This window comes from Eurytemora carolleeae, unplaced genomic scaffold, assembly GCF_000591075.1.
Source record: "Eurytemora carolleeae unplaced genomic scaffold, Eaff_2.0 scaffold144, whole genome shotgun sequence".
Classification (NCBI taxonomy): Eukaryota; Metazoa; Arthropoda; class Copepoda; order Calanoida; family Temoridae; genus Eurytemora; species Eurytemora carolleeae.
The window spans coordinates 240,102-252,853 of NW_019396044.1; the positions used below are offsets into that span (position 1 = coordinate 240,102).

Here is a 12,752-nt window from a genome sequence, read left to right on the forward strand (position 1 = left end):
TGATCTAACCTGGCAACATAGCAAGAGTTGGAGTTATCAGACTTTGATTTCCTGAAATTAGCAAAAAAGCATTTTATTTAAATATTTTTTTAAATCAGAAAAATCATCAGAGAATTTTCTAAAATATCCTTATTTATATTGTCATCAATTGTGGCTTCACTATAACCTCTCAATTTAAATATGGAGAGTCACTTAAAATTACGTCTACTAAAAAACATCTCTGTACATTTATATCTTTCAAGATGAAAAATTTCGTCTTATGCGCAATCTATCTTTAATTATGGTTTAATCCCCACATCTCTAAACAAATATTCTAAGTTTAAAATATCAATGGTTACCATCATAAGGTTGCAAAGAAATAGAGATTAGAAAATTTAAGTTTGTGACAAAAGCTGAATTCCTTTGTTACTGGAAAATAATTTATTTCCCTGTGACAATTGTAGCGACAACAATAGCGTATGGAGTCCAGGAGCACATCCAAACTATCAATAGGATCAGGGATATCTTCCACAGTTTTCTCTCCTCCTGAATAAATAAAACTATAATTATTATTATACAATCAGAACAGCTATTAAAAGGGAAAGAAAATTCCAAACTGTGGTTAGGATCGGACCAGACCTGACACTGTGTGCAAAGTTATTTTTTAATTGTTTATATTTTTAAATTTAAAACGAGTGTTATAAATGGCCTGCATACAGTAAGTTAAGGCTACATTGCGAAAACAAAACTGAACCCCTACAAAGAAATAAATTTCAATTTTTGATTATTATTGATTTTATTTTAGACCATGTCACATTTTTGAACCAAATGCTAAGTTTGGGCGCAAAACACGTTTGGAACATGTCGTGATTTTGAGACATTTAACAGATTTAAATCAAAGAAACTTTACCCAATTTGGTAACAAAATTTTCTGTTTACGGGAAAAAATTGAATAATGATACTTTAAATATAAACAAATATATTCTGCTCTGATATTTAAAAATATAACGACTTATGTTATTGAAAAATTCTATTATGAATGTTTGTTCTTACAATTAAATTATTGAACAGAAAAATGCGGGAAATATTTCATTTAGAATGGAGGAAACTTTACACCATCTTAAATTCTCGTTATCTAAAAAAGAAAAGGTTGAATTTGTTTGAATACTTTAAAAGATGAAAATATTTGAGTTGATTCATGCTGCTTTAAAATCCAAAAATCCAAATATTTTTTTGCACCCCGGGACTGGCATCAAATTGTATTCTTTCCCAATGTTAACTCTCCTTGGGTTAACTGGTCCTCAAATCTTGCCATGATCCGACAACTTTGAAAATCCGAAAACTTTTGCACCCCGGGAATGGCGGGTCTTGTACCAAAACGCGTCCAAGATTCGAATTCGTAATATGTGTGAAATGGAAAAACTTCAATTGTTACGAAAATGGCATGGGCTTTTATCAAAAATGAACGACAGCTCGCAGTTTCAATTTTAGAAAAGAAGTAAATATTGTTATTTGTAGTTCTATGTTGAAAGTAGTTTCTTTTATTGATATTTTCACTCGACACAGGAAGAGTTACTAAAACGTAGATCATAATATTTGTGCCCAAACTTGACACTCAGTGTTAGGTTTGGAACAACAGCACGGTTTGGAACTTTCTATTTTCATTGTATCAAATTGTATTATGTGATTTAAGAGCTATTTTTTATACTCTTAAGATTACTAATGAGGGTATTTTTGATAAAAATTCGTCTGTTTTATTGAATGAAAAAAAAACTATTTTTGCGAATAAAATTTATGTTGAATTTTGCACTTAATTTTTTGAAAAAAATAGTATTTTCTTTAGCTAAAATTAAAGAAGACTTATGATTAAATGTAATTGTTTGCGAATAGAAACAATATTAAATTTCATTCGATTATGGGGATTCTAATTATTTATTGTTTATATCTCTCAGGACCTGTATCCTTTGGAGTTGGAATGCTTTAGTAGATGTTATGGAGGATCCAGTAGCTCGCATCAGATCAATCATTGACGCGTTGTTTTCCCTTCAATATCATTGGCATATATACTTCCTAATCGGTTTAATCTATTCTGAGCGTTGTTTGAAGATAACTGTAAAAGTATTGGTTGTCCGATTTTTAAAACTTTTCTAACGAAAAAATGTCTGAGTCTTCAAGCATACGGACTTAATGTTTGAATGTACCCATAAAATACTAAAATTATGTTTTAGAATATACTTCCAGGCATTGTCTTTAAACTTCTTTAAGCTTTATAGAAATTATAATGCACAAGATTTGTTGAACATTTTCATACATTTTTGCCTAGAAGACATTAGAGGGGATTGGGACATTTTGTGTCTTTTTGACAAAGAAAACGTCAATAGGAATGGGGGGGGGGGTAGAGAACTTTTAATTATTAAGTCTGAAAAATATAAAATACAAAGATCTGTATTAGAAAAAGATGTTTTGCCTAACGTTACATTACTAACTTTAAACTTACTAATATTTTCAATACACAGTAATAGGAAAACTATGTAATAACTGAGTGTATCAAGGTGTATCATTTATCTTTATTATTTATGACTAGCTTTTTTTAAATTTTACATTTAGATAAAGTTTTTGTTGGTGTATACATGTGATATTTAAAACTTGAATTATTTCATCTTACAGAGTTAACAGTTTAATACCAAAGTTGTTCAACATTAGATTGCAAATATATAGTGGAAATCAGAGGTTGTGGCAAGAACTCAATTAAAAAAAACTCTGAGTGTGATGATCCAAAGTGTATATCAAAGTATCTTATCCAAAGGACACACTTTTGTATCAGCACATTAATATTAGCTGTAGTGATGACTGAAAAATCCCAATTTTTTTGTTTTTGTTTTTAGTCAAATTTTTTCTTTTAGTTAACAGTTCATTCACCTGTTGGATTTTACAATGCAGAAGCTGCAGTAAAAAATGGTAATGTTTGGTCCCACCCAGCCAAGTAACAGTAAACAATAAACATAGGTCTAAACAATTATATTTTCCTCAAAATATAAATAATTCAAAAGAGATTACTGCAATAAAATTAGGATAGTCGACTTTGGAACTTAGCTCACGGCACGCCGGACTACTTTCTATTGTTTTTTATACCTGCACAAATACTTTTATAAGAACGCCAAAAGAAAATTAAACTTTTGAAAATTGAGAAGAGCTAGATAAAAAATTTCCCAGTCAGACTTTAAATAATCTTAATTGATGATGGTATAAAAACTCATATCAAGCCACTAAACAAATTAATTGATTTATGACCAAAAAGCTATTTTTAACCTAAATCTTAAGTTCTCATTTTAGCTTTCTGTCTGTAAGGAATTGAGTCTTTGCCACAAATTCAAATTTTCTAACCCATATATCTTGGGGTGGGCGTCGTCCCTGGAGCAGAATCGTTCTTTCACGAAAACGAACGGAATTATCAAGAACTTGAGAAAGTTACATAAATAATTCTTTAAGACTTTGGATAGAACCGTTCTCTAATAAGAAGAACGGAAATATCTCCGGTCATCCATATATCCTTGCAAACTGATGATGTAAACTCTGTAAACCTTTGATATTTCAAACTTAGATAATTTGATTTAACAGAATAGTTGGAAATATCTAAGGTCTATGACATCGGTTTGCAAAAATATAGAGATTAGAAAATCAGAGTGTGTGGCAAAGACTCAATTCTTTTCTTTAATTATTAGAGAGAGAATCTTGTGCTAAATTAACGTTTTAGTACCTCGAGACGTACCATATTGCATTTTTTAAAAAAAAACTTTTATCTTTCTTAAAAAATGCAAATATAAACCTTCAATAATTTTAAACTAATCTATTTTTAGAGTATATGTAAAATTCAGTGTAATTATATACATTACTTTTAAAGTGACTGTTCTGCTATTTGATATTTTTTAACAAAATTTTAAGAATATGCTTATAATAACCATGAACATTCTTGAAAGGTCATGTTAAAGTTATGAACATAAAACTAGTTCATTAATGTTACCTTGTCCATAAGTGAGTGAGATATAAGATCAATGGAGCAGCTTACTAGGTATCCCTTCAGAAAAAAAAATGTTCAAAGCTTTAAGATATTGAACATCAAATGACAACTAGACATTTCTAGCGATTGCAAGCTAAACTAAAGCCATTTTTCTGTGTCTGTATAATTAAAGTAAACATTACAATTACATCAAAGGTTAGATTAATCTGTTTGCTATTGAAGCAATTATTGACCTTTTACCGATGCATGATATAAAAAACGAAAAATGAAGCATAATTTGTCCATAATTGGAAACTAAATATTATTATTATTATGTTGTTTACAACCTCATACTGATATTCATTCCAGCCGAGCAGGGGGCAAATAGAAAAGAAGACAGCTAATACCCAAATACAAGCCACAATACCTAAAATTATGATTTAAAACTAGTTTTTTTTTACTTAAAGGGACTGTACAGGAACAATCAAAGGGATATATAGGATAAAACCTGAGAATCTCATGGCGTTGAACGATTCACATTAAACATATATCTGTCTTGAGAAATTGATATAAAACTGTGTCTATGTCTGTGTATAAAAGTTGTAGTATTAAAAAGATCATATTTAGCAAATATGAAACTAATCTGAAAACGACGATGTCCCACAGGAGCCTGAGAATTTCAGATTTGCTAATATTATATTTTTCTATTTTGCATTTTTAATAAATATAATTGATAATATTATTACATAAAGCCAGTATTATGTCACCAGAACTTCAGCCGGATGCAGTCCAGTATACTGGTCACGAAATTTCCGCCTGTATCACATGACAACGATACTGCACTGCCATTGGGTGACGTTCTGGTGACGTAATACGGACTATAGGTAATTATATTATCAATTATATCTATCAGAAATGCAAAATAAAAATTTTAAAATTATAGTAGAGGAGCAAACCTGAGATTCTCAGGCTCCTGTGGGATATCGTCGTTTTAAGATTGGTTGCGTATTTGTTGAATATGATCTTTTTAAACCTACATTTTTTATACAAGATTACATAAAAGAATTTTAGTACACATTTGACAGAGTTTTATATCAATTTTTCTAGACACGGACATCAGATAGATGTTTTATAAGTATCGTTTATCTGTAACAACTGAGATTGTTCATGCGGCTTTGTAAATTTTCAATTTAAATATCACGGCTGGTTTTTATTTTAGTTTCGTTAATATTTATCACTAAAGCATGTAAAATTTGTTTAACATATACCCTGACCTTCATTTATATTTAGAATTTCGTTCTTAGTAATAACAGTGTTATACAAAAAATGTTCATGACTTCTAGCTGTACCAAGTCTGTGATATTTACTTAAAGACATTTTTTGCCAGTGTAACAAGAATGAAATATTTTTACCATGAACCAAGAGCTGATTATGCAACATCTGTGTGTGGCTAGGGTTCTTAATCGTTTTTGTAAACGATCATTAAACGATCTTTTTTTGTTTCGTTTTCAAAAACGATTGTTTCGTTTTTTGAAAAAAACGATCGTTTTTAAAAACAATCGTTTTGAACTTTTAGAAAACGAATAGCAATCGTTTTTGAAAACGATCGTTTTTATTACAACTATTTGCGAACGTTTTTTATACGATTGTTTTTTTAAAAAACGATCGTTTTTGAAAAAAAATTTTATTGACAATTATGTTAACGATCGTTAACGAAGGGTCGTCGTTAACGATCGTTAACGAAGGGTTGTTGTTAACGATCGACGAAACGAAACGACAAACTTTATCAAAACGGTCATTTTTGGAACAAAATTACATGCAACTTTATTGAATGTCGTCTTACATTAAGTTTAACAGTTGTGGGGGAGTTAAAACTCCATGATATTTTCTTAAAAACTACTCAATGATGAGTAAAGATGCCCTTCAGGTCGGTTTCCACTCTTCGTTAACGATCGTTAACGAAGGTTCGTGGTTAATGAAGGTTCGTCGTTAACGATTGTTAACAAAAAGTCGTCGTTAACGATCGTTAATGAAGGGTCGTCGGTAACGATTGTTAACGAAACAACGAATTTTATAAAAACGATCGTTTTGAAAATCGATCGTTTTCAAAAACGAGCGTTTTGAAAAACGATCGTTTTGAAAATGACCATTTTAAAAAACGCACTTTTTAAAAAACGATCGTTTTCGATTTTTTGTCGTCGTTTTCATAACGAAACGATCGTTTTCTGAAAAATGAAAACGTTAACATCCCTATAGTGTGGCACATTCTTTAAAGTTTACAGAAACCCACCAAAATTCAGGGGCGTAATTACGGATTTTCTAAGGGGGGGGGGGATTTAAACATTTTTTTGTAACCCCCCAAGATTTTTTCATCCCCCCCCCCTCTTGACCATGTACAACCCCATTCATGATGTTTATCAAATTATGGGTTTTAGCTGGGTCTCATTACAATTTCCCAATAATTTCTGGGATCAAATAAATCAAATATCAAATAAAACGCTTCCTTTTCCACCTTTCAGCTTTCACCTGACTTAATTTATAAATAACTAAAATTTGTTTAAAACAATTTTTCTCTTAATGGTAATCATAGACAAGGAGAATGGAGATCAAGTTTCAAAACGGTGATATTTATGTCCCCAAAATTCTAGGGGGGGGGGGGTAAGTTACCCCAATAACCCCCTTTTTTACCCCACTGTCCAAATTGTTTCTTTAGAAATATTTTAAAAGACTTTACCGACAGCATGAATCATCTTGAGCTTATTAAATGCACTGGTTTTGGAGAACGATATGACCCAGGCCCGCTCAACAACTAAAATATAAAAAATTAGCTTTCGTTGCAATTTTTGTAAGTATAACGCTATAAATATGGAAATTATGGGACTCCTTTATGATTGTTCTATCTTTGCATAATTTAACATGATGACATTTTAAAGATTTTAATCCGTTTTGATCTGACCTAATCTTAATGAACGGTTTTTTTTTATTTTCAAACACAAATATCTGAAATTCGCTAAGAAGTGTGAGCGGTTAAAAAAAGTGTCAGAAAACAAAGTTGCGTTCTCTCGTCTCGCCGTTAAAAAAAATCCGCGAACTTGATAACAAAGACCTTGGGAGCAAAGGATTAATATACTTTAAATGTTGTAGAGGATGAAATTAACGAAAAGGATCATAATATCCGCAAATCATAGCATTGGATAATGGACCCATAGAAGACCTGCTCATCTTCCTCTCCTATTATATTCTCGTTATTCATTATGCGTTTCTATTTGAAGCAAAAAAATGTACTTCTAAAGAGTGGTGACCCCAAAAGGCAAAATGAACGTTGGCCAAAAACACTACCTCTTGGTCAGAAACAGCTCAAGAATTCGACAAGGATGAAAATATTAAGCTTAAACCTCTTATCCACAAATTTACCATTCCTTCATCCTAACAAACATCAACTACTCCTGGAGCTAATAAGCTAAACCTGAGCTACTCATGGAATATATTAGCTAAACCTCAGCTACTCCTGGAGCTAATAAGCTGTTAGTCTGGAGTTAATAAGCTAAACCTAAGCTTCTCCTGGAGCTAATAGCTATACTTCAGCCCTCCAGAAGCTAATTAGCTACACAACACAACTACCAAAGAGAATTGAAAATATATTAGAGTGGAATTTGGAAACTGAACATCATTTTATAGAAAATCTAAAATTAATATTAAAAGAAAACCAAATTATGAAATAGGGTGGTTTCATAATTGACCAATGATTATTTCACATAGTCTCTATGCCTTTCACTTTACAAACGATGATTTTCTGTTATAAATATAAATCAAATGATGTTTTTTTATTCACCTAATTGTTTTCATAAAGTTAAAGCTTTAAAAAATTCTAAATTGAAATTGATAGTTTAGAGAACATATTGTATTAATGTACTCTACTGCATATAATTTGTGAACATTTACATGATTTGTACACTTTGAACTCCCTTTCAGGCTGAATGGGATTGAACAAATTCATATTGAGGGATTTTTTAAATTCCACTCTAATATATATTCTATTCTCTTTGACAACTACTCCTGGCGCTGATAAGCTAAACAGCTACTCCTGGATATAGCAACTCATTAAATCCAACCTAAAAAAAATGATTGAAGCATAGAAGATTTAAATTTTTTTGGCGATTAATACTTCAGTTTGAGGTGTAGTGTAAATTAAATTCTTTTTCATGGAGATTAGGTGTCAATGAATCATGTTTAAATAATGAGCGGTGTCCATTGAAAAATAGTTTTACCGATTGCTGTCACACTCCATATTGCAGCCATCCCCGATATAACTGACACTACCCCATACACCTGAAATAAATAATCTTTATTTTTACTTACTCATTTTTGATCTACGCATTTAATAATGGCTATGTAAAACGAGTCTCGGACGGAATCATCATCATTGGAGTACTATTGGAAGTCCTCTTTCATTGGATGTCTCATTGGAGACCCCCAATTTCCCAAAGGAGACCACCAGATTTTCATTGAAGATCCCAATCTTTTCCTTGGAGACCCCCAAATTATCATTGGAGACCCCAAGACTTTCATCGGAGACTCCAAGCTTTTCATTGGAGATCGCCAGATTTTCATTGGAGACCCCAAGCTTTTCATTGGAGACCCCAGATTTTCATTGGAGACCCCAGATGTTCATTTGAGACCCCCCCAAATATCATTGGAGACCCCCAGACTTTCATCGAAGACTCCAAGCTTTTCATCGTAGATCGCCAGATATTCATTGGAGACCCCCAAGCTTTTCATTGAAGACCCCAGATTTTCATTGGAGACCCCAACCTTTTCCTTAGAGACTCCCAAATTATTATTGGAGACCCCCAGACTTTCATCGAAGACTCCAAGCTTTTTATTGGAGAACGCCAGATTTTCATTTGAGACTCCCAAGCTTTTCATTTGAGACCCCCAGATTTTTTCATTGGAGACCCCAAGATTTTCATTGTAGACCACCAAAGTTTCATCAAAGACCCCCAGGTTTTGATTGAAGACTCCAGAATTTATTGGAGGCCCCATGGACGTCACCTTGGAGACCCCAAAATTTCACTGGATAACGGACCCAATCTTTTCTTTGGAGACCCCAAAAATGTCATCAAAGACCTCAAATTTTCCTTTAGGGAATCCCAAATTTTTTATCGTAGACCTCAGATTTTCATTGACAAATTTCTCCCTCATTTTTCCCGCATTTTTTCGGACATTATTTCAAAAACTTTGTGTTTGGTCCATATGGGGTGTCAAAAGTCTTCAGCATTGGGCCTTCTGACTACCATCCCCCCTTTCCGATCATTTCCCCCCACCCTTTGTATGGAAATGTGGACATTCCCTTTTCAGGCTTTTATTTTTTTAATTGTTGCCACTCTCAGATATATCACAGTAAAATTAGCCTGATTCAGACAAATTTTTATGAATATCAGTAGCTTACCTCGCATCCTATAGCTGTAAGGTACGGAACCTGATGCCATGTGTTTACCAGGAATATTGGTAGTTTCACCATCATCAGTAAATCTTACCATCACACAGAGATAATAAAGTATTTCAGTAGTTCATAGGCTACCAGTGTGATTAAAGATTAAAAGAACATTATTTCGGCGTTAAAAAAAAAAGATTAAATAAAAGTAATGTCATTATACTTAACAAAGAATATTATATTTATTGTAAAACATGAAAAAAATACTATTGATAAATTAAACAAATTATTGTTATGGTGTGGGGTTTTTCCTGCAACTGTGAGACTGATGACTATAAGGTTACTGGAACTTCTAAAAAAATATTTATTTTGAATAAAAAAGCTATTTAAATTGATGTTTGATGAAAATAGTATGATTTCCAAATTATAAACATGATAAAATTAAAGAAAAAAAGTTTTTTTACCTAACAGATCGACTTCTGAACCAAAGATACAGGATGAAAAGATTTCCCAAAACCGCTGTAGAAACCAGTCAATAATTTCCAGACTGTGTTTAATCAAGATAATACAAATTTGTACTGTGATCATAATTATTCGGAGTGTTTTGTTTAATTATTAATGAAAATTTGTGATTTTTTTACTTTTTCCCATGATTTTATATCATTGTGTTCATTTAAAAGCAGCATATGGCTTCGTTTCAAAGGTTGCAAATAGAGTTTCCAGCGAAAAGGGTAAATCGTTTCGCGTAAATGTCGCATTTTTTGAGAAAAAAATGTTCGCCGGAAATTTTGCATTTTTTCGCATTTTCGTAAAATAGGGAATGCGAAAATTTCGCAATAAAAACAAAGACAAACATTTTTAGGGGGAAAAATGCGAAAATTTTGCGAATTAATACGGAAGAAAAATTGATAATTATGATAAAATACAACTTTTAATGCTGATCTCTTAGAGAAGAGAATTCCGCAAGTTTTTTTACGCAATAAATTGTAGCAGCTATGGTTTTGGCGGAAATTTTGACGAAAATTTTCGCATTTTGGCGCGAAAGTTTTTGGACACTGGAGACCCTAGTTGCAATGTTTACTGAATTTTTAGGAAATAACAAGGAATAAATATTATGAAATTGCTAAATTAAAACTAGAAATAATATAGTGGTGCTATTAAATATATATTAGGAGATAGTTTAAATTATAAAATATAAAGCGGGGCTTGAAATAATATATGTTTAGGGAATAGCTATATTAAAACTTTGTAGTACATAGTGGTACTAACAGATATATGTTTAGGAAATTATTAGTTTATAGGAGTGCTAATAAAAATAAGTTGCTGCAGTGCTCAACGCACATGGATTCTGCCAGCCTACATTTGTACCATAATTTAAAACGAAATGGATCCAATAACCCTGAATTCACTATACGGGCTGGTACAAGTAAATGTGTATGCTGTCTGATTACACAATACGGATATATCTAGTACCGGTTCATATTATGCAAAACCAGGACTCAAGTCAAATGTTAATGATTAAAAAGGATCATTAATGAAATTCAATGTACAATAGATAAAAATCGAAAATGATTTAAATGGGAAGCAACAGAAAGCCAACACTAATTTGAAATTTGACGTAACGTCAGTGGAAGTATATTACCATTATCATAATTCAAGATGCAGTAAATGTTTTAAGCGCTCAAAATAAAAAATGCTTTTTTAAAGGCCTAAAGCAAAATGTTAATCTTTTTGGTCCTTATTTTTTATTTTGTGTAATTTAGGTTATTGAGTTTTATTTCAAAGAAAAGATTGTTTTAAATTAATTATTAGAGTTTAATTATCAAACAAATCTTTGAATCCTGACAAAAGAAAATATTTTCGCACAAAAAGTTTTACAAATTAAAGAAAGAAAACGAAATTATTCACGCTCCTACAGAACCTAAAAATATAAAAAAAGTTAATTAATTTGTTTAAAAGTATCTAATGATAAGTAAAGAGGACGATAGTTCCTGCAGAGATATTTTCCTGACAATTTCAAATGTCGGACAAATGAAGTTTACATCTTGGCTTGGTTTAACTATATGCGATTTCTTTGAATTTAAATTTTGACACCGTTGATATTCGAATTACTTGAAAATTTAACCAAATACCCCCTGTGCCCCCCCCCCCAAAAAAAACACTGTGTAATCTACATTACTATGCATTGCTTACCAATCATAAAGTAGATAATCCATATCAACCAGAACCAGGGAGTGGAGGGTTTTTCGTACTCGGTCCAATGACACGGAATTATCTTGAAAATAAAAGGAATTGAGCTTTTGCCACAAACTCTAATTTTCTTGTCCCTATAGCTTTCCAACAGGATGATGTAAACCTTTGATATTTAAAAATTAGATAACTTGATCTAGCAGAAATCATAATTTGAAATATCTAAGGTCTTTGTCAATGGGTTGCACAGATATAGGGATTTGGAAATCAGACTTTGTGGCAAAGACTCTACTCCTTTTTATAAAAACATACATGCAAAACAAAAATATTCTCTCAACATAATAAAACACACCTCAAAGCGTAAAATTGTGTCAAAGATTTTAAAGAGTTTAACTTAACTTAGAAAAAAAAGATGATATTTTGAAGCGACGGAGCTAATAAGTATTTACTTTCAGTAAATAAAATAGGTGAAAATAAAATTGTACAGTTTCAAAAAAAAAATTCAAGCTCACTTTTTCAAAAGGATGGTGGAGGGGTACAATTTGACACTTAGTGACACCAAACTTTGCACATGGCTGCGTTTGGTTCTAAAAATTTAAATAGAAGGCTGAAATTTTGCTTGCATATTTAAAATTCGGTGAGGGTGATGGACCAAACCTCTGTAGAGTAAAAAAAGTAGATGTTAGTCCCACATTAATTGAAAATTATTTCAATCTGGGTTGACCCTCGTCAGTCCTAACAAAATCGATAAAAAAATTGTTAAAAACCACAAGAAAATAAGCAAACAAAAAAGACTATTTAAAAAAATTTGGGCTGTCAAATTTTGCTTGCAGCTTCTAATTGTGGTCAACTAGAAAGAATACGAAGAAGATTTTAGATTGGAGGTCATTGATCTCCATTTTTAACTCTGTTAACTAAGAAAATACGGGAAAATACTATTGTTTTCATTCTAATTTAATCATTTAAAATTTATCAGGCATGTTTTCATATTTTTGCTACCACATAAGTCATGCACTGATATAGATATATATATTTCCAACCTCCAGTTTGACCTCCCTTTAATAATGACTTCTGAAAAGGTCAAAATATTAAATTAATAAAAATGGGTCATGTCAGGTATCAAATCATAAATTTTTTAGTGTTCCGATTCCA

General features: G+C 31.6%; 1 protein-coding gene across 1 annotated transcript; it reads right to left on the minus strand.

The window, feature by feature from the left end:
- Positions 1–219: 219 nt before the first annotated feature.
- Positions 220–9,553, minus strand: LOC111701630 (rhodopsin, GQ-coupled). The gene is made up of 8 exons (XM_023473007.1): positions 9,426–9,553; positions 8,245–8,305; positions 6,711–6,785; positions 4,324–4,403; positions 4,001–4,054; positions 2,899–2,987; positions 1,935–2,022; positions 220–525 (listed from the first exon to the last, which is right to left on the minus strand). Exons 1-8 carry the CDS (start codon positions 9,498–9,500, stop codon positions 421–423), a joined length of 627 nt encoding a protein of 208 aa, XP_023328775.1. The 5' UTR covers positions 9,501–9,553; the 3' UTR covers positions 220–420.
- Positions 9,554–12,752: the final 3,199 nt, after the last annotated feature.